Source organism: Phocoena phocoena, chromosome 1 (assembly GCF_963924675.1).
Source record: "Phocoena phocoena chromosome 1, mPhoPho1.1, whole genome shotgun sequence".
Lineage (NCBI taxonomy): Eukaryota > Metazoa > Chordata > Mammalia > Artiodactyla > Phocoenidae > Phocoena > Phocoena phocoena.
In genome coordinates, this window is record NC_089219.1 from 151,668,037 (window position 1) to 151,689,632 (window position 21,596).

The 21,596-nt window shown below is 51.3% G+C and overlaps 1 protein-coding gene across 1 annotated transcript; it reads left to right on the forward strand.

Moving 5' to 3' along the window:
• Nucleotides 1-339: 339 nt before the first annotated feature.
• On the forward strand, nt 340-19,737 carry SLC41A1 (solute carrier family 41 member 1). Its single transcript, XM_065876037.1, has 10 exons — nt 340-865; nt 8,579-8,686; nt 9,839-9,910; nt 10,554-10,698; nt 10,837-10,983; nt 11,623-11,770; nt 12,617-12,696; nt 13,211-13,345; nt 13,651-13,799; nt 17,157-19,737. The coding sequence occupies exons 1-10, from the start codon at nt 491-493 to the stop codon at nt 17,340-17,342; spliced, it is 1,545 nt and encodes a 514-aa protein (XP_065732109.1). The 5' UTR covers nt 340-490; the 3' UTR covers nt 17,343-19,737.
• The last annotated feature ends 1,859 nt before the right edge of the window (nt 19,738-21,596 follow it).

Consider the following 21,596-nt stretch of genomic DNA (forward strand, 5'->3'; position numbering starts at 1 on the left):
CCAACCAGAGGCGGGGGAAGGAGCCACAGCCCCAGGCCAAGGCTGCCTTCTGAAAGATCTCAACTCAAGCTACTTTAATGAAAGAAGGGCTACCTCAGAGGGCACCCCAGACTTAGCTGGGCTCTTCTACTCTGGATGGCCCTTGCTCTGAGAAGCCTGCACTGAGAACCAAAGAAGTTGAGAGGCCAGAGAAGCTTCCCCCAAGCACAGCGCTGGCCAGCTGGGTCAGGCTTCTGCACCCCTAGTGGCCGGCTGCAGTCTGGTGAGGAGTTTCTTGCTCCCCTCCAGCTCGTGGCTTCAGTGCTTGATGGGGCTGCCTGTTGGTGGATCAGTTTTTGTAGCACCTGATAGGAGCGGAAAGCCGTGGGAAGAGGTCCCGCGGCGACCAAGCCTGGGTTCACCCCAAGACTAAGTTCTTTCCAGAGTTAGAAAGGGAGAGAAAGCAAACAAAGAAAGAAGAGTTCCCCCCTTCTCCTCCTCCCTTCCCGTCATGTCCTCTAAGCCGGAGCCGAAGGACGTCCACCAGCTGAACGGGACTGGCCCTACTGCCTCACCCTGCCCTTCAGATGGCCCCGGGCGAGAGCCCTTGGCCGGGACCTCAGAGTTCCTGGGGCCTGATGGGGCTGGGGTAGAGGTGGTGGTGATTGAGTCTCGCGCCAACGCCAAGGGGGTTCGGGAGGAGGATGCCCTGCTGGAGAACGGGAGCCAGAGCAATGAAAGTGACGACGTCAGCACAGACCGTGGCCCCGCACCACCCTCCCCGCTCAAGGAGACCTCCTTTTCCATCGGGCTGCAAGTGCTGTTTCCCTTCCTTCTGGCAGGCTTTGGGACTGTGGCTGCCGGCATGGTGCTGGACATCGTACAGGTAGGACCTGGAGAGGGCAGCTCTTGACCCTGAGCCCGGAGCCACCTTTTCCTCCTGGGAAACTGTCTCTTGGAGCTTTTCTTCCACCTCCCTGTCAGAAGCAGCTGCTGTTTCCTGGAGTACTTTTCCCTTTGGATCATGTCCTTGGCTTCTTCTTCGTCTAGTTACTTTCTACAGAAGCCTTGAGGAAGCTCAGTAGTCCCAGGGGGGTGGTCAGGGCAGTATTGCTTAACAGAAGCAGAACTGGTTCCAGAGCTCAGGCTTGGAAGAGGAGAGATGGAATAGGGTTGTTACCTGCCATCCCTCCTGGGCATTTCTGCTGAGCCCAGCTCAGTAGGAGACATTTAGATAGGTCTCCTCTTTATACTTTCTTTTCCCTTTACTTTGGGGTTTCAAGGATACCCACAGGAGAAAGCTCAGTTTCAAGTCTCCCCTTCATCCCCCTGCTGGGCAGGAATTTGTCCAGCTGCCAAGAGGGTCTCAAATTAAGTGGGAAGGTTCTTAAAGGCATTTTGTGTTGCTTGTCTGCCTGTAACCTTGGCAGGATCTTGCTGGGGATCGGGGGTGGGCACATGCTGTCTGATACATGATTTGCGGGGGTGGGGGGCGGTGTTGGTGTGATGAGACATAGAAGTGCTAATTGTGTGACATATATGGGGACAAAATATAATCTCTCATGGAATCTCTCAGGAAGACATGGAATTCAGCATCCCCTCCCCTTTTCCCATCCAACCCTACCAACGATGCATGTGGTAATACAAAGACTCCTGCTGGCAAGTCTCACCAGGCCCTTGTCCCAGGAAACAGCGTGGTTGGTTCTAGGTGGTTCTTTCAATGGTGTCTACCTGGACCACTTTGGCTTGAGTCCTTGGGAGAACACTGCAGCTTTGGTTGCTAATGAGGATGACATTTATGTCATTCCTGCTCTCTCCCCTAACCTGTTATCTGGGGGATTGTTCCTCATGTCAGAAGCTAGGAAGGCGGGCTTTGGATTCCTCCCCCTGGTAGCTGCTCCCTCTAGGGCAGCGAGTGGAGGTAATGGGAGGAGGAGGAATGAGACCAGGGTAGCAGTCCTCCACCTCTTCCATCCCTTTCCTGTGGCCTTGGTTTTCATTCTAAGAGTTTTCCAGTTCTGGTTTGGTGCCTCCAAAGGGTATAGAACCAGGATCTGGTGGTGACCTGGAAAGGGGTTGTTTTCTTTTCTGGATAGTAAGAACGGTAGTGGGGAGCATCTGTTGGCCTCTTCTGTGGGCCCATGAGGTAGGAACCATAACCATCTCCATTGTGTAGATAGGGAACCTGTGGCTCAGAGGGATTAGGTAACTTGTCCCTGGTCATCTGACTCAGAACCTATGCCATTAACCTCTATGGCCTTCACCGTGGCTGTGGTTCGCCAGTTGGTTAAAGACTCTGGGAGGGGTCTGCTCTCTTTGTCTTTCCCCGAAGAACAGCGTAGACTGGAATCGGGAACAGCTGGAGTTACATTCTAAAATGAGCAAAGCACAAAAGTTCTTAGAGGGCCCCTCCCTCCCCCCATCTCACACACTGAAAAGACTTCTGACCCTTGCCCACCTCCACCCCTCACCCATGGTCCTGAGACATTGAGAAACCCAGGTAGGGAATCTTTGGAGCCTGACCAGTGTGCCCACAGAGGGCCAACATTCGCCCTCAGTGTGGCACCTAGGCCCACCCCAAAGCTAAGGTCCAGTTGGTATGGATGACAATGGCTGGTTTGTTCTTGTCCCCGTCCCCCCAGCCTCCTGCCACAGCTGGTCTGGAGCAGGCCCTGCAGATGGCTGCAGTTATATCATGGCAGGGGTGGGAGCAGAAAGATCAGGGACCACAGGGAGATTCTTATTCCACATCTAAGGGGGCAAAAGCGGTGTCTGACAATCTCGGATTCGGGAAAAGCAGGACAATTTCTAAGGATTCACACCGCATTCCCCCTTCACAAGCTAAGATGACCTTCAGTGGGACAGAATCTGGGGCCCTAAGAGGCTGGGGCCATCAGGAGGAGCTGGCCGTAGAGTGTCCCCAGTGTCTCAGAGCAGCTGAGCAGAAGGCCGTGTTGGTACAGATGTCTCCTTGGTCCAGGGCACCCCCCTTTTTTCCCCACTGCTGCAGAAGCCCCAGTCTCTTCCCCAGGCCCATTTCTCTCTCCTCTTATCTGCCCTCCTCACCACTCAGCCTGTAGAACCAGCCTCTGCAGTGAGATAAGGGGCTGGCGTACTGGCCAAAAGTAGGAAAGGTTTAAGTGGACTGCAGTCTGCTCCAACTTTCCCACCGTGGCTGAAAGTTCCCATAGCATTTGGGAAGGAAAGCAGGACTGGGCCCAGTGTTGGAATTGAAGGGGGTTGGGATCTGGGAGCCTCCATGCTGCAGATGCCCTGCCCCACCTCCTGGTTTGGTCCTAGGTGGCTGCAGAGCATCTCACTCCCCTCTTCTGTCAGCCTTTTGAGGGATGGGGGTGGCAGGAGGTGGTGTGCCAACCTTCACTGGAATACCCAGCTGTGTTAAAACAGGTGAGACTCCCAGCTCCTTATCCTGACTCACTCCTCACTTGCTGAGGATCCCAAGGAAAGGAGACACCCCCTCCCCGAAATACCTCCTCCTCTCGCTTTTCTTCCCTGCTGTGTATACGGAAGAGTCTACAAAGATGAAAGTGGATGGCAAGCATGGGCTTAGGGAAGTGGAGTGGGAAAGAAGCGTTCCTCTCATGGCTGGCCTGCCCCCGTGGCTGCTGGCATTCCTCGCTAGGACACTCAGGTTCCACATGTCCACCCATTTTATCACACTTTGTACAGCCCTCTGTACCCGGGTGCTGCCCTGAGGCCCTTCTCCTTGGACACCTAGAGGATGTCTGCAGGTGGCGGGGGAAAGCCTCAGGTGAAGGTTGGGTTTACTCTAATCTGAGCTTGACTTATTCCTCACCCTGAATGGTAACTCCAGCCCACCTTCCCAGGTTCTCCCACAGCCTGGTTCTCAGAGCTGCTAGGGATCTTAGTCTTCTTCATGTCCTTGACTCCAGCTTTTCCAAGCTGTGACTTTCTTCCCTGCTGCTGTCTCCCTGGAGGGGAAGGCTCAGGGCAGAACACTCAGAGGCAGGCAGGGGTCTGTCTTTGAGGCCAGAAGAGGTGAGGGATGGAAGAGGCAAGATGGAAGTATCAGGATGAAGTAGCAGCAGGGCCACTGAGGTGTGAGACTTAGGGTGATTGTTCTGAATTGGGATTATTTCTAAGTGTGAAGGGAACTGTCTCATCCCTGAGCCCCAAAATATCAGGGCCCAGTGAGCCCTCACTCCCCTGTATCCATGGACAGAGAAGGAAAGGGAAGAAGAGCTGCATTTCTGAGAAGCAGTGTCGATGTGTTCTGTCCCCACTTCCCGCCAAGTGCTTCCTGGAACGTGCCCTTTTCCATCCCCAGCAGAGCAGGAAGGTGTGGGTGAAGGCTTGGCTGACCGGTTTGACCTCCGGGGCAGGCACTTCCAGCCAGGATGAACAGGATGGGCCTGAATTAGGCCAAAGGAGGAAGGAGAGACACTGTCGGGCCCCTGCCCATTCTACCCACTCCTCACCTCAGGGCAACCTGCTTCCTGGGCTCTCTCAGAGCCGTGTGTGTGTGTGTGTGTGTGTGTGTGTGTGTGTGTGTGTGTGTACATACATGTCAGAGGCTCCCCTGCCTGAGCTGTGTCTTTGAGAGGCTTTGGTGGGTGAAGAAAGTATGTGTGTAGGCATTGGCTACTTTGACCCGAGTGCCAGCTCAGGGCGTTGCTGGGTAGGGGCACAGGGGGTGTGAGGTTCCGGGCTGTATCCTGGCTGGCCGGGAAGACTTCTGCATAGGGCTGTCATTGCAGCCGCTGGTTCTCCTTTCCTGTCTGTCCCGAATCTTATCGCTGCTAAAACCCTATCCCTTCTAGGTCCTTGTGTAGTTGAAGGAGAGGGTGCCTGTGAGCTGGGAGATGCAGGGATTTGGGAGTATTTATAGAGGCAGCTGGAGGGGCTTAGCTGAGCTTCATACATTTTTTTTCTTAATCGTAAAGACAAACAATGTACCTTACAAACAATTCAGAAAATATTGCTGGCATACACTTGGAGTATTTCTTTCCGTGCTCCTTCACTCTGCCAATAAGTACATATATTTTACATTCGCCTACCTGGAGATCAAAGCTTTTCACAGAGCCTGCGGCTTGGAAGCTGGGAGGGGTAGGTGTTATGCAGTGAGGAGGGGATACGAGGCTGGGCTCTTGAGCTGAGCTTCCAAACCACCCTTATAGGTCAGCCACCCTTATGAGGGGCGGGGAGGGGAGCAGAGAGAATTCTTCGTCTCTGGAGCTGCGTGTCCAGTAGAGGTGAGGGAGGAGGAGGTAGAGCTGAGCACGGCCTTGCCTGCTGGGAGCTGGCGCCCCAGAGCTATGTGCTGGCCTTGTCCAAGAACAACAGTCCCCGAGTTCCTCCAGCGTAGACGGGGCTCACTGGGGCTGCCTTCTCTTTGGGGGCCCAGGGATGAAAAGGGATTTGCATCCCTCCTGGCTCTTCCTGTGGGTGCCTGAAAGCTCAGCAACTGTGGCTGGGGGACAGGCGGTTTCTTTCCCATCCTTAGTTTTCAGAAAGAAGAGCCTTCCCTAAAAAAGTCCTGCGCCTTCCACCAGTGAAGAGCTAGGCCAGGAGCTCAGGTACAGATACGCTCCAGCCCTAGCGAGATGAGCCCTTCCCCTGGGTCCTGATAGGGACTCCCCCTGCCATCAACACCCCACACACACCCACAAAAAGAACTCTAACAGGAAAAGAGAGGTCCTTGCCTTTATAGGACTCCCCAGTGTCCAGCCTCCCCTGGACTCTAATCCTGGCCTTAGCCCCCTCTGATTTCCGTGCTCCTCTTTTTTTTTTAACTGTGGTAACAAACACATAAAATTTATCATCTTAACCATTTTTAATGTATAGTTCAGTGCTGTGAAGTATGTTCACATTGTTGTAAAACAGATCTCCAGAACTTTTTTATCTTGCAAAACTGAAACTCTACACCCATTAAACAAACATGAACTTCCTTTTTCCCCCTCCTCCTAGCCCCTGGTAACGACCATGCTGCTTCTATTTCTAGGAATTTGAATACTTTAGATGCCTCATATAAGTGGAATCATATAATATTTGTCTTTTTGTGACTGGCTTATTTCACTTAATATAATGCCCTTTTTTTTTTTTTTGCTGTTCGCGGGCCTCTCACTGTTGTGGCCTCTCCCGTCGCGGAGCACAGGCTCTGGACGCGCAGGCTCAGTGGCCATGGCTCACGGGCCCAGCCGCTCCGCGGCACGTGGGATCTTCCAGGACCGGGGCACCCCTGCATCGGCAGGCGGACTCTCAACCACTGCGCCACCAGGGAAGCCCAATATAATGTCCTTAAGGTTCATCCATGTTGTTGCATGTAACAGGATTTCCTTCCTTTTAGGGCTGAATAATATTCCCTTGTATGTATAGACCATGTTTTGTTTATTCATTCATCTGTCAGTGGACACTTGGGTTGCTTCTACCTCTTGGCTATTGTGAATAATATTGCTATGAACATGGATGTGCAAATATCTCTTCGAGACCCTGCTTTAAGTTATTTTGGGTATATACCAGACGTGAGATCGCTGGATTGTATAGTAGTTCTCTCCTTAATTTTTTAAGGAACTGCCATATTGTTTTCCATAGTGGTTGTACAATTTTACATTCCATCGACAGTGCACAAGTGTTCCAGTTTCTCCACATCCTCACCAACACTTGTTATTTTCTATCTTGTTTTGTGTTTTAATCGTTGCCATCCTAATGAGTATGAGGTGATATCTCATTGTGCGTTTGATTTGCAGCCTTGCTCATCATTAACTATAGAGTTGTCAGTGCTGGAATTGCCTTTAGGGACCATCTGATCTGGTCCCTGAAGTGTACCTTTTATAGTCAAGAGCTCAAGGCCCTTATAACTTGTCGAAGGTACCCCTGCTGGTCTCTGTGGGAGGATGTTGGGGACACAGCATGAGGCCTATCCTTCTGGTCTCTTGTGGGAGACCCACGACTCTCAGTCCAGTGCCTTTGCTCATTAGAGCACTTTGCCTCCTGACCTTGATGCTCTGATCAGCCTGCATACATCTGTCTGGCCTCCTGACCCCTCCCCTCTCCAAACCTGAAGGCTTTCCATGCTTAAAACAGTTAAAGGCCCGGGGAAAGGAATCCACATTGCCCTGGGGCAACCCAGTCCCAACCTTTTTTGCAAGTCTTCAGTTTCAACTGCAACTAAAGTAGCTTTCAAATAACCAATCCTGGCTCCTACATTTTTCCTACTTAGCACTAAGGAGTGCAGTGCTCTCTGAACCTCAGTTTCCTCATTTACAATGTGGGATAATAATAGCTCCTACCTCACTGGGTTGTTGATAGGCTATAATGAGAAAATGCACATAGAGCCTTAGGCTGGCACGTGGTGCAGACTTAAAAGATGTTAGCTGAAGAAATAGGTAGGAGAGCCAGGCCTGATGGTCTCAGGGCTGGAATCCCTGTCTCCTGACTCCCAGTCCAGTGCTCTTCCTTGCAGGGGTACACTTACCTTTCCTGACTGAGAGATTGGGGCAGGTCTGTAGGGTGAGAGAATGCAGAGGAGGAATGAAAAACCTCTTGCAGACCAACACTCTGAGGTTTGGGGGCCACGGTGTTAATTCAGAGCCTGTTCTAAAGGAGAGCTGCTGTGGCTGAGGCACAAAGCCCTTGGAGATAGATAGAAACCAAACAAACTCTCTAATCTCCTCAACCCCAGCCCCATGGAGTCCAGTGCTCAACAGCTGAGACAACACCGCTCAAGGCTGAGGCCACAGAGAAACCAGACTGAAGACAATTGGAAGGGGGATCGCAAAGGAGTTCTGGGGTATAAGCCAGCCCGGGGTGACTCAGCTGTGTGGGTCCCTGCCGTCTTCTCCCCCAGCTCCACAAAGCAGGCAGAAGAAGCAGAGACGGGCTAGGGCCTCCTGACTGGAAGGGACCCTCCACGTCTCCCCTGTTCTGGGTGGCAGGAGGGGGGGCTTTGTTGTTTGGAGTACCACGGACTTGGTTTGCTTCCAGGGTTCCTGGAGGAAAGGCGTCTGACGTGCTCACTCCCTGCTGATTCCATTTTCTCCTCAAGCCCCTGCTCCCAGACTATCCAGTTGTAACCGAACAAGGGCTCCTGTACCCACAGCACAGAAAGCCAAACTCTGACAGCAGGTTCGCAGCAAAGTAAGGGCTTACTGCAGGGCACCAAGCAAGGGAGTGGGAGACAAGCCTCAGATCCACTCCCACTTGGTCTCTGAGTGAGGGGGATTTAAAGGGGAAGAACAAAGAAGCTGGGGTTAATCATCGTCTTGTGACATTTCTTAATTGTAGTTTTGGGACTCAGAGTTTAAGAGTCTATGGTCTGGTGGTCCATGACCCAAGGGTCTGTTAGCTCATTTTGACCTAGAGAAACAGCCTGAGTGTGTACGTTAATGATGTTATGATTGACCTCAGAAATCTTAGTCACCTGACTCTGGCTGATTGGTGTTCAGTTAGCACAGGATTGAGGTCAGAAGGGACAAGAAAGGGATTAAAGTTTTGGATAAAGACATTAATCATAACCTTGGAACAGGAACTCACTTTTAGGAGGACTCAGTTTCACGTTCAACCTCGATGCCAGCCCTTTGGGGCCCTGAAATGCCTGGGTTCTGTTTTCGCCTTGCAGCACTGGGAAGTCTTCCAGAAAGTGACAGAGGTCTTCATCCTGGTGCCTGCACTGCTGGGGCTTAAGGGGAACCTGGAAATGACCCTGGCATCAAGGCTTTCCACCGCAGTGAGTGTCCTGGCTGGGAGGAATGGGACACACAGAGGACTCGGGGGCAGCACAGAGCCTGACTAGGAGATCACCACAGGCCTTTCTCAACTGTCCAGGTCTGCAGTGTGGGTCTGGGGTGGGAAGGAGTAGGGAGACCCCAGGCCAGTTGTCCTGCCCCTGGGCAGGAGCTCCCTGCCCAGAGTGGTTCCCAGGCTCGGTTTCTGGATGTCCCAGCCATCCTTGGCCTCCTGCCCCACCCCCTGCTTCGCAACCCGCCTCGTGACTGTTTGTGCAGCTTTGACAGGCAAGCATCATGCTGGTGCCTCCACCTGCACAGATGGGGGCCTCCTCTGATCTCCAGCCCTACTCTGCAGCTGGGCAGGAGCAGAGCCAGGCCTTCCCAGCCCCCCTCCAACCCCATTCCCTTTCCCCCATGGCAGGCTGCTCTTCTGTAAGGGAATAGATGAGGAGGGGCTGCTCATCACTCCCACCTCCCCAGACTCTTAGATCGGCCGTCATGGTTCGGAGACTGAACCGGATACAGGCCCCATGGGGTGTGAGGCAGGAAGCAGTACAACTCAGGAGGCCAGGGGAGCCAAGTGACAGGGGTGTCCCTGCACGGCCATGAGCCTGGAGAAGGCAGCAGAGAGAAGTGGCAGCCAGCCTAGCCCTCCCCAACTTGCCCTCCTGGCCTATTCCCATGCCGCCTCACTCCTTCCCAAACACTCTCGTGGCCTCCGTCCTGCACCAGCAGCTGACCTTTCTCCCCTAAGATGGCAAGCTGGCTTCAGAGCCAGGGAAGGATCAGGCCATTTTAACCCATGCGGGAATGAGCTGCCCAGGTGAGCAGGGCAGAGCATGGAATCGGCCTCTGCTCAGTGGCCGTCCTGAGAGGAGGGGAGAAGAGGAGGCTGCCTTGGGAGCCCCCTTCCCAACCCTAGCCAGAGGCAGGAGCTGAAGGCTCTTTTGCTCCTTCCCTCTCACCCCAGCCCCTCGACCCTGCTTCACTTTCCCTGGGGGGTCATGTCCTGGTCCCAGAGTCTTAGGTCACATGCACTGCCTGCTGATCCAGGCAAGGTCCTAACGGATGGAGCTGCAGGCCTTTTCCAGCCTGCAGGGAGCTCCAGCTCTGGACAAGGGAACTCCAGACCCTTGTCCTCCCTCTCCCAGGCCAACATCGGGCACATGGACACACCCAAGGAGCTCTGGCGGTTGATCACTGGGAATATGGCCCTCATCCAGGTAAGAGAGCAGGGACCAGAGACGGCGGGGCTAAGCTTCCTCCCTGGTCAGGAATTTGAAAGGCTTAAGTCAGCCCCGGCCGACTCCTGAGTAAAGCTCCAGCATCCTGCTGAACTGGCTTCTCCCGAAGGGACTCCAGGAGGTAACCAGGTTTCCCAGGAAAACAGCCAAGATGGGGCGGACCCCAGTATCTCCACTGTCAGTTCTTGGCTTCCGGTGGTGCAGAGGGCTTGTGTCCCCACAGATCAGACTCAGGAGGAGACTCGGGAGTGCTGCAGGTCCTTGACTGCTGTTGTCCCATCTCCCCATGAGGCCACACAGGTTCCGAACTGGGAGTCTTCCCCGTTGAGTCCCAGGCCTTGTGTCTGGACCGAAGTCTCAGGCTCTTTTGAACCTCCCCCAATCCCCAGAGGAACACTCATTCAGCCAGTAACATGTCCTGGGTTCCTGCAGGGTGCACTACCCAGTACTTGTGTCTGGTGTGAAACTAAATAAATAAAGACATCATTCCAGCCTGGGAGGACTGGACAGACCAGCCCCGCCTGCCTCCTGGGGCTGCTGAGGGCAGGAAGAGGTCTTTTAAGTGCTCAGTGACCTCAGCTAAGACACGCTCTGCTCTCCGAGTTACCACTCCCCTCCTCAGGTGCAGGCCACGGTGGTGGGCTTCCTGGCGTCCATCGCAGCCGTTGTCTTTGGCTGGATCCCTGACGGCCACTTCAGTATCCCACATGCCTTCCTGCTCTGTGCCAGCAGCGTGGCCACGGCCTTCATTGCCTCCCTGGTACTGGGTAAGGAAGGGAAGGGAGGGGCAGGGGTGTAGGAAGGGCTGCCCCAGGGGTGTCAACTAAACCTCCAGTCTCTCTTTTTGTTGGTTGATACCCCATTATCTCTTCTTACCCTGCCTGGCCCCTCTCCTTCCTCCCCAGGCATGATCATGATTGGAGTCATCATTGGCTCTCGCAAGATTGGCATCAACCCAGACAATGTGGCCACGCCCATTGCTGCCAGCCTGGGAGACCTCATCACCTTGGCACTGCTCTCAGGCATCAGCTGGGGACTCTACCTGGAGCAGGGTGAGGCTGAGGCAATCAAGGGTGTGACCAGGGTGGACTCCTGGGTGGGATTGGGAGAGATGGTAGTGGGCTTGCACATGTGTAAGGATTTCTTCTATGTTCTTAACTATTTGGTTGGAGCACAGTTTGTAATAACTCCCTGCCTTAGAGAGGTGAGGCTAAGTACTTATCTCACATTCATGCAGGCAGCACGCGCAGGGGTGAGAGTATTTGAGAAATATGCTTGGTGCTGTATATTCTCACTTACCTTGGAGGGGTAAGGGGGAAAGGGCAAAGGAAAGGAACTAGAGGCTGGAATCTGCTTGCAAAATGAAGAAGAAGAGGGGAGATAGGGATTTCTGGGGAATCTAAGCAAGAAACCTAGGATCTGGTCTGTGCCCCTAATAAGTTCAATGTCTGAGGAGGTTTCACCTTGGTGACCTTATCTACAAATGGTTTCACCTTCCTTATCTACAAATGGAAAAGGCTGGCCCCATCCACCTCCCGGGTTTACAGTGAGCATCAAATGAGGTAATACATTTACTGGCATTTAGTGTGGTGTTACTGTTGATCAGTTGGGGCATTTGCAGGCTGAGCCAGGGGGAGGCTGGGAGCAGGGAGCCGCAGTGCTCACCTCCCTCCCATCTCTGCCTCTCTTAGATGTCTGGCAATATATCTACCCCCTGGTGTGTGCCTTCTTCGTGGCCCTGCTGCCTGTCTGGGTGGTGCTGGCTCGACGGAGCCCAGCCACAAGGGAGGTGTTGTACTCAGGCTGGGAGCCTGTCATCATTGCCATGGCCATCAGCAGGTAGGCTCGGGCTCTTGATGCCCACCCTCCCCCTCCCCCCTCCCTTCCACAGACTCACTTTTAAGCCCCAGAAAGAGGAAGTGCGGCACAGACCCTAGAAATGCCTTCAACACTGGATCAGTCACATGTCCTTCCGGTGCAAGTGACACAAGCCATCTGAAATGGGTTTCATTAGAAAGCAGAACACACTGGCTTAGAGAACTAAAGGGGCACAGCTGGATTCAGGGACATAAATGATATCATTAGGGCCCCAGTATTCTCCATGTCTCAGCTCTGCTTTTCTCTGTGTTGGCCTGCAGCTTCAGGTTTGCACTTCCTTACGCTTACTGATTCCAGCAGGGATTCTTTCTCTCAACGATTCTGCAGGGTCCCATTATAGAATGTCATTGGCTGTCATCCAGTCATGTGGCTATCCCCAAACCAATCACTGTGGCCTTAGGGATGTGCCGCTCTGATTGGATGGGCCTGGGGCCTCACCATCATTGGAGCAGTGTCACTCGAACCACAGTGACTGAGTTTGAGAGAGGTGGTTCCCTGAGGAAAAGCCCAGCACTGTTACCAGAAGGGGAAATCATACTGAGCAGGCAGAACAGCAGGCCGCTCCTCTAGCCAACTTGGGAGGTGGGTAAAGGAGACAGCTGCCTGCCCCAGCTTGCTCCGGGTGCTGCGCCAGTGTGTATGTCAGGAGCATCAGCTGGTCTGGCAAGGGGAGGCGAGGACTGGAAGGACAAGGGACTCCTGGGAGCCACCTTGCTGCCCACGTCCAGATGGACCTGTACCTCTCATCCCGAGGTCCGGAACAGAAGCCTTCAGTGGTCTTTGTGTCTTGTCTTTGTGTCTGTGTAGTGTGGGAGGCCTCATCTTGGACAAGACTGTCTCAGACCCCAACTTTGCAGGGATGGCTGTCTTCACACCTGTGATTAATGGTGAGGTATTGGCGTTAGCTGCCTAGGGGAAAGAAGAGGGCGGGATCAGAGGATTTAGGGGGCTTTGTATCAGTCAGGCTTCTAGCAGGCAAGAGAGTCCAGCTCAGATAGTTCACGACTTGAACTGCTACTTGAAACTGTTACTGGAACCAGCGCATGAGCATTGCGTGCCTGGGTCCACGCTAGAGCTTTGGAGAGGGGCTGAGCCAGGCAGGGCCTTGTCCCCTCGGCTGTGTCTGACCGCAGGTGTACACTCTGCATCGATGGAGAAGGCAGGCTCCCTGAGTCTGCAGATCCACCTGTGTCCCTTCCTGCACTTTCAGCCGTGTTAGGAGTACGTGGGACTGCCACCTTTCCATAGCATGGGGGATGGGAGGAGCCTGGAAGACTCCCTGGAAGGAAGGGTGTCTTTGTCTTCCTTCTTAGTGTCTCACTCTTTTCCTGGGGTCTGGTGAATGGGTCGTGCCCTCCCCACTCCCCACCCCCACGTCTCAGGTCTTATGTGTCTCCGCAGGTGTTGGGGGCAATCTGGTGGCTGTGCAGGCCAGCCGCATCTCCACCTTCCTCCACATGAACGGAATGCCAGGGGAGAACTCTGGGCAAGCCCCTCGCCGCTGCCCCAGCCCTTGTACCACCTTCTTCAGTCCCGGTAATGCCAGAGTCCCCACCTCCTAGGTTCACTCCATCACTTCAGAAACAGCTGGGGCCTGCATATGTAGGTTCTCCTTCTCTGTTGGGCTGTATGTACCAGCTGTTCTGGAGGGCAGAACCCAGGCAGGAAGGCTGTCCTTTCCTGGGTCACCCTGGGGGCTGGGGACCATGGGATGGAGACATAGAGATAGTCAGCTGTCTGCTGCCCTGGAGTGTAGCGTGGTACCTCCTGACTTTGAAAGGCCTCTTGGAGCCCGTTCTCCTCCTCCCCTCCTCCTCACACCATCTCTCCCCTGGTTCCAGATGTGAATTCTCGCTCGGCCCGGGTCCTCTTTCTCCTCGTGGTCCCAGGACATCTGGTGTTCCTCTACACCATCAGCTGTATGCAGGGCGGGCACACCACTCTTACACTCATCTTCATCGTCTTCTACATGACAGCTGCACTGCTCCAGGTACGGACCGGCAGGGGCATGGGGGCGGGAACCAGGGCTGCCCTGCATGGATGGGAGGGGAGGTCCAGGCTTGGCCCAGAAAGAGTCTTCCAACTCTTTCTCTGTGACTGTGTGGCCGGTAAACACTGGACAGGGGCTCAGGAGAACAGGCTGTAGTTCCAGCAAAGTCACTAACATGCTGGGTGACTTTTGCTCAGTCATTTTACGTCTCTGAGGCTCAGTGATACATTTGTAAATTGAGAGGAGTGGACCAGAGGTGGTGGACTTCAGGCAGGTGCCACCCCCTCTAGCCTGGCCACACAGCTCCATGTGGTTCTGTTCACATGCTGGGGTTCCTTGGGAGATTTCATTTGAATAAAGGGTTTCACAGCTTGAAAACGTGTCAAAAGCACTGCACTAGATAATCTGTTGGATCCCATCCAACCTTGCCATTCTGTAATACTAGGATACTTTCTCCCTGGCTTTTTATTACCTTTTTTTCAACTTTTTGTTCTGAAATAATTATATATTCTCAAGAAGTTGCCCCCCAAAATGCAGAGAGATCCCATGTACCGATCACCCAGTTCCCTGCAGTGGTAACATCTTGCATAATTATAGCACAACATCAAAACCAGGAAATCAGTGTTGGTACAATGCACAACGCTATTCAGATTGCACCAGTTTTAACATGCACTCGTGTGTGTGTGTGTGTGTGTGTGTGTGTGTGTGTGTGTGTGGTTCTATGCAATTCTATCACGTGTACATTCATGCAACCACCACCACAGTCGAGATACAGAACAGTTCCATCACCACAAGCCTCCCTTATGCAACCCCCTTATAACCAAACTCACCCTTAGTATCACATTTTCAATTTCTGCAGATTTGCTTTTTGAATAGGTAATAACAGTCACATAGTTCAAAAAATTTGTAAGGTTCATAGTGAAACCTCAGTGAAAAGTCTTTTCTCTGCTTTTTCCAGCCATCCAGTTCTGTTCCTCACAGGTCATTGGTGTTATCTGTTTCTTTTTTTTTTTTTGAAGTATAGTTGATTTACAGTGTTGTGTTAGTTTCTGGTGTACAGCAAAGTGACTCAGTTTTATATATACATATACATATATATATACACACATATATATATAAAAGAATGAATATATATATATAAGAATATATATATATAAGAATATATATATAAGAATATATATATATAAGAATATATATATTCTTTTCCATTATGGTTTATTACAAGATGCTGAATATAGTTTCCTATGCTATACAGTAGGACCTTGTTGTTTATATCTGTTTCTTATGTATCCTTCAAGTTTATTCTATATTTATGCAAGCAAACATACATATTTTTCTTATTTTCCTCCTTTTTTTTAAATGCACATGTAGCACACTATAGTGCTGTCCACACCCTGCTTTTTTCACTTAACAATTTATCTTAGAGATCATTCCACACCCATATGTGAAGAACAGAACACCCTGATTTTTATGGCTGCATTCTCTCCTGTTGCATAGACGTGCCATAGTTTCATTTAACCAGTCCCCTATTGATAAGCCCTTATCCATAACTCCAACCCCTCATCCCCAACTTTAGAAATGTTGTGTGTTAAGACATCCTAGCAAGGGCTGGGCCAACCACATGCAGTTTCCCCGCGGCAGTTACCCAAGTTGCCACGTCCCATTGTGAGTTGGGGTGAAGCACACTCGGTGGGAAAAGGGAAGGTGTGTGTACCGAGGGTCTGTGGCTGGAGGGTAGCCCTTGGCCACGTCGGGAAGGATGGGCCCTGCTTCATTCCCCATTGTGAACACGCTGGGGGACACTCTCACCTCTACTGTCTTCTCTAGCCTGTGCAGGGCCGGAGCATGGCACTTGATCCCCTCTAAAGGTTCTTCCTGATCCCCTCACTGCCCCCTCCCAGCCATATGTCCCAGGGCCTGCTGGGGAGGCTGGAATGTGGGGACAGCTGTCGCCATTCCCTTCGTGGGACACGTCCCGAAGTCCTTCTGGCCACGCTCTTTATTTGGGATGCTTCTGCAGCTGCTGGCCAGGGTGTGAAGTTATGGGGGGCTGGCCCTCACCCAGGGCTGGGGCCAGGGCCACAGGAGTCCAAAGCAGCCGTGTGTGGGGCAAGGTGGAACGTGAAGGTGCTAGAACTGTAACCTCTGGCTTCCTTGGAGAGAAGACAGGAGAGCAACCAGGTTTGCCTAAAAATAGGTATCACTTCTGGCTTCTGGATCCCCCAGTGGCCCTGGTTCCGGCATCTGAGCCCCTCAGGGCAGAATTTGCATACCACAGTATTTACAAAGTACAGTCAGGAGTAAAACCTCCCAAATGACTGTGTTGGAGCTTTACCGTTAGAAACCGTTTCATTCTCACGCAGATGCAGTCATTTGGGGATCCCCAAATGTCAGGAATCATGCAGACTATATCAAAGATGCAGGCCAGCCCACTCCACCAGAATATTTTAGACCGAGTTCATCACCAGCTTAAAAGTGCGTGTGAATCTTGTTAAAATGCAGATTCCGATTTAGGAGATCCAGCGTGAGGCCTGAGATGCTGCATTTTTCAGAAGCTCCCAGCTGTTGTTGATGCTACCGTTCCTGGGCCCACTAGCAAGGTTCTAATCTAGATCATTCTTAATTTTCTGTAGTAATGGAAGAAAAGCAAGGGCACAGATAAATCAAAGCAGCAGATAATCCAAAACGTCTTTTGAATTGGTATGCACTGTCTGCTTTGTATTTAGCCGACTCATTCTTAATTCTGTTTTGCTAGGACTAATGTTAAAATAAACTTGCATTCTCTGAGCCCACAACAGCAGAATGGGAAGGGTCAGGAGGAAGGCAGCTTGGGATAATCAACTGTTACTCAGACAGCTGTGCCGGCAGCAGCCTCAAACGCCGTCCTTATTCCACTCTGCTCTGAGGACAAATCCCTGTATGAAAGGCAAACTCCAACCCCCAGCCCCCTGCTGGGCTCCCAAAGAGGCCAACATGGCAAGAATTGGAGTGACCTGAGGATAGGATGACCCAGAATTAGAGGCAAGAGGGCTGAATTCCTGCAACCAGTGGGATGTCAATTAGGAAGCCTCTTGTTTAGTAAATTTGGGAGCAGAATGTAATGCTGATGTGGGAAACTCCACAGAGTAGGGGCCTCTTCCTTCCCAAAGAACTCGAATTACTCCTGTCATCTGTTCAAGGTGGTCACTGTGGGGTGAAGGAACATAGAGGGGTTGCTGGGGCAGAGAGACGAGCTGTCCCAGCTTAAGGACTGTGGATAGTCAAGCCTTGTGATGCAATGAATGGGTTGATGGCATGGCCTCTGTCTCCCCCTGGAGAGAGGGGATGGCTGCAGGCTGGGCCCTTCTGTTTCTCCAGGTGCTGATTCTCCTGTACATCGCAGACTGGATGGTGCACTGGATGTGGGGCCGGGGCCTGGACCCGGACAACTTCTCCATCCCGTACTTGACAGCCCTGGGGGACCTGCTTGGCACTGGGCTCCTAGCACTCAGCTTCCATGTCCTCTGGCTCATTGGGGACCGAGACACGGATGTCGGGGACTAAGCCTGGTCACTCGGCCTTCTCTCCACCTCTCTGCACTTTCTGTGTGAAATTTTTTTTTGGTTTCTCTTCCCCCACCCCACCCCACCCCACTCGACACTCCCACCTCTTTCTAGGACTTCACTTTGATACCGAATTCTCATTATTTTCAATGGGAATTTTTATACATTGAGCCAAGTTTGTAGAGCAAGAATTCAGGCAGGACAGATGGACTGAGATGAATAGTACAAGTAGATTTTTGAGACAATCACCAAGTGCAATTTCATGGTGGGTGCCTCCAGGTGAAGTGGATTGGGGCAGGGGTTTCCATCTGGGATCTGGGGACATTTGGTTTAGCTTTAGCAAACTCAGCCTCTGTGAGTGGGCTCTGGTTTGGGGGGTTTGTCTTTGTTTTCTTTTTTTCTTTTCGGTTGAACAGAGGGATAAATGTCACTCTCCCTTCCCCTCCCACACACACATACTTTTTCTAGAAATGGACCAACTTCAAAGCACTAAGCAGGAGACAGATGCTCCTGGCCCCAAATAATCCTAGCCCTATTCTCTACCCTGCTCTCAAAAAGAATGAGGTGAACTCCTTAAATTGTGTACATGCTCCTTACCCAATTGCCTGATAAATACCACCAGCCCCCTCCCTTTGATCTTCTTTCCAATTGATTGTCTCATTCAGGAAGATATGAGCAGTGGCCCGGTCTCCCTGTTGACCCATGTCTACCCATAGTTTGCCAAGATCTACATCCTCCCTGGGCCCAGAGAACTGATTATCTCTGTTCAACCTTTATCTCTAAATGCTTCTAATCACGACCTTTACCAGAGCTTGCCGGGTTGGGTTCCAAGATTAGGGACGGAGGATGGGTATGTGAAAAATGGTTGGGAGGTTGAGGGCAACCAGGGGTATTTCACTGCTGCTGTTCTCCTGAAGACATAATCACGTGGTCACCTTAGACCCTGTCACTTCCTGCAATCGCTCATTCTTTCATGCCATGGAGGTCAGTTTTCCTCTCTCTTGGCTTCTGCCCACATTCATCATTCATTCACTCATTCATTCATTCAGCAAATACACAGCCTCCCCAAGAGCAGCTCTTCTGCAGGCACGGTCTGAAACATTTGTTGAGCACTGTCTGTTGAGTGCCTACTACGTGTCAGGTCCTGTTTGCACAGGCACTGACTAGCCAGCAGTAAGGGAAACACAGTTCTAACCTCGCCTCGTTCCTAGATATAAAGGCCATGTGCCCTTTTCAATCCGGCAGAGAGTTTCCTCGCTGTATTTCCATCTTTGTCACCGAGCCAGCTTCCGCCTCTAGATTCCACTCCTGGATCCCACTTGTGCACAACACTGACCACGGCTAGAGCCCCTAGCCCCATTTCTCAGCCACTGCTGATTTCCCTAAACCCCCCTTCCTCACCCTCCCTTCCCCCCATCTCCTCACCAGCCACGCAAAAGAGGATTCAGAACTAGAAGGCTGGATATCAACCAACTGCTTCCACTTTTCTCTGCCCAGCACAAGACTGGGAGAACACTGGAGTCTCTGCACCTCCCCCACACGTTACCGTGAACAGATCAGGATTCTGTTGTCCACACTCACATGTACAAATCTGGGCGTTTGGATGCAGGTTTTTTTCTAGCCTGTCTATCCACAGCTTTCCCTTAAGCCCTCCGCTCTGTAGCCTAAAGGGCCCCTCTCCAGGGGAAGGCTAGGCAGTGACCCTGACTTTTACCACTACCATGCCTCATCCCAGGAACTTGCCCTTTACTTCCAGAGACTTTCCTCTCCCTCCATTTCCACCCAGGCCACCTTCCAGAGCCTAGAACTTTAGAATTGGAATCATAGAGGTTATCTAGCTGGGGTTGTGTCCAGCAGAGTTTATTAACACCAGCCTGGCCTTGTTTCTGCTCTTCCTCAGGCCTTCTTTCGTCTTGTCTTCCACCTCCAAACCCATTTGCACACAGACTCTTATACAGGCACCAAAACCAACTCTTCCGCCCCTGAGGCCGTGCCCCTCTGGTGTGGGCCACCCCTGCCCCAGTCACTCACCGCTTCCTCATCTCTGGAGTTCAGCCAGGCTGCCCTGGGGGATTCTGGAGTGTCCTTTGCCACAAAAGCAAGAAGGTAGGCGTGCCCCAACCCCTGAGTGTGTGAGCAGAGGGAGGACTGCGGGGTGAGAGGGAAAGAAAATGGACTTCATGACTTTCGTGGAAGATCCATTTCTTTTCCCCCGATTGCACAAACTGCATGGACTTGTGGCCTGGCTGTGAGGAGCAACATTGGTTTACGCTTCTATCCTTAAAAAGTTACAGAACTGTGTCCTATGACAATTATTTATAGTGACTATAACTGAATTGACAAATGTCAACGTAACTGATAAATTATATTTGGTAAAATAAAGAGGACGTTTATTTAGGTGGCTGGTGGTTCCTGTGTGTCTCATCAAAAAGCAGCTTCCACTGTTGCTTTGGGCCCCCTCTGTAGTCCCACCCCCTCCTCGCACAGAAGTGGAAAGGGGCCAGAGTGCGACAAGAAATATTTCTTAAATACAGAGATGCGTGATAGAAAACATCAGCCATTTATTGAGAAGCAATCAGTGCTGCTCTGGGACATATTCCAGAAGCCTTACTCTGTCCTTGCTCTCCACACACTGACTCAGCCTCGGTTGGGGTATTGTGCAAAGGGTGCAAGCACCTATGGGTTAAGATTCCTTCCTGCCAGAGGTTTATAATCTGCTTGGGTCAAATAATAATAGCCATTCTTTGCTGAGCCCTTGCACATGCTTTCACTGTGCTCAACCCTGTAAACTCTTAGCAATTTACAATTGACTGCAAAGGGTTTGGAGTCAGGCGTGAATTCAAATCCCAGATCGTCTGCGTTGATCTGTGTGACCTTGAGCAGACCATTTACCCTCTGAGCTTCAGTTTCCTCATCTGTACTAATACGTATTTCCTAGGGTTGTTAAGCAACTTCAGTAAGATAATTGACATAAAGGACTAGACACTGTGCCTGTCATACACTGAACCCCAACATACTAGTCAACTCTGAAGTGAGGGGGAGGTGGGCCAATGACTAGGCAATGTCAATACTATGACCATAGGGGTAACCCGAGGGTTGCTGGGGAGCAGGCAGACGGAAAGGACACCTAACCAAGTCTTGAGGGGCAGGGAAGTCTTAGAGGAAGCCAACAAGAATAGGAGCAGCATGTAGGAGGAGAGAACCGTCCTGGAGAGGAAACAGTAAGCTAAGCAGAGAAGTGAGCCTGGTGCTTTGGGGAACTACAAATGGTTCGCATGACTGGGGGTGGTTTGCAGGGCAGGGGGTGATAACACAACCCTCTGAGACACGCACACGTTTGTGACGAAGCAGCTTTTCTGAGATGGCAGATAGGGAAGGGCAGAGTCACGGTGCAGTCCCACCCAGATCTGTCTGACGCCAAAGCCTCTGCTGGGAACCACTGCCCGAGCAGGACACGCTCCCCCAAGGATCCTTGACAATGGTATAAAGCAGACAGTGCTGAGCATTGCCCAGCTTGGTGATCAGCCCTTTTTTCTGAGATATAATTGACAAAGTTGTAATATATTTAAAGTATATAATGTGATTTAATATATGAGTACATTGTGAAAGGATTCCCCCCATTGAGTTAAGTAACACATCTATCACGTCACATAATTACCCTTTTTTTTCTAGTGAAAACATTTAAGAAATCAGCCTTTTATAACGGGCCTGGACTCTGGGACTAACTCTTCAAAGCAGTAATATGTTAGTAAGGCCATTAAGGGTTAGTAGAAAGAGGATAATTGCTTGTTAATTATTATTTGTATAATATTTAATATATAGTATATTATACTCTGTGATATACTTTTAAATAATAGCCTCATTTACAACTGCAATATTATCTCTCAAAACTTTGCAAAAAAGATATTATCACCATTTTACAGGCAAGAAACTGAGGCCCAGAGAGGTTAAGTGTCTTGCCCAAGGTCATAGATTCACACCCAGGATTCTCTCAGCCCGGTGCCTTCCCACCATGCCTGGAGCCAGATGAAAGAGGTGTCCAAGGTGTCCCTGTATAGAGAACATTAAAACGTACTGAAATGGTCAAAAATATGGTGCCTGTTATCTGTTTTGCCCTTGAGACACCTTGTATTGCTGTAAAATGATAATTGTCTACAGAAATAGACAATATCTTCCAGTGGACATTTAAAAACAAGCCTCCCAGGCGCCAGCCTATCCCTGATGATATTTTTGCAACATAATTACAGGCAACACC

Excerpts from the sequence above, each read along its gene's own strand:
- SLC41A1 (XM_065876037.1), top strand. The coding sequence starts at position 491 with ATGTCCTCTAAGCCGGAGCCGAAGGACGTCCACCAGCTGAACGGGACT. Across the intron at positions 12,697-13,210 it reads CTTCACACCTGTGATTAATG|GTGTTGGGGGCAATCTGGTG; the intron begins GTGAGGTATTGG and ends GTGTCTCCGCAG. Across the intron at positions 13,346-13,650 it reads TACCACCTTCTTCAGTCCCG|ATGTGAATTCTCGCTCGGCC; the intron begins GTAATGCCAGAG and ends CCCTGGTTCCAG.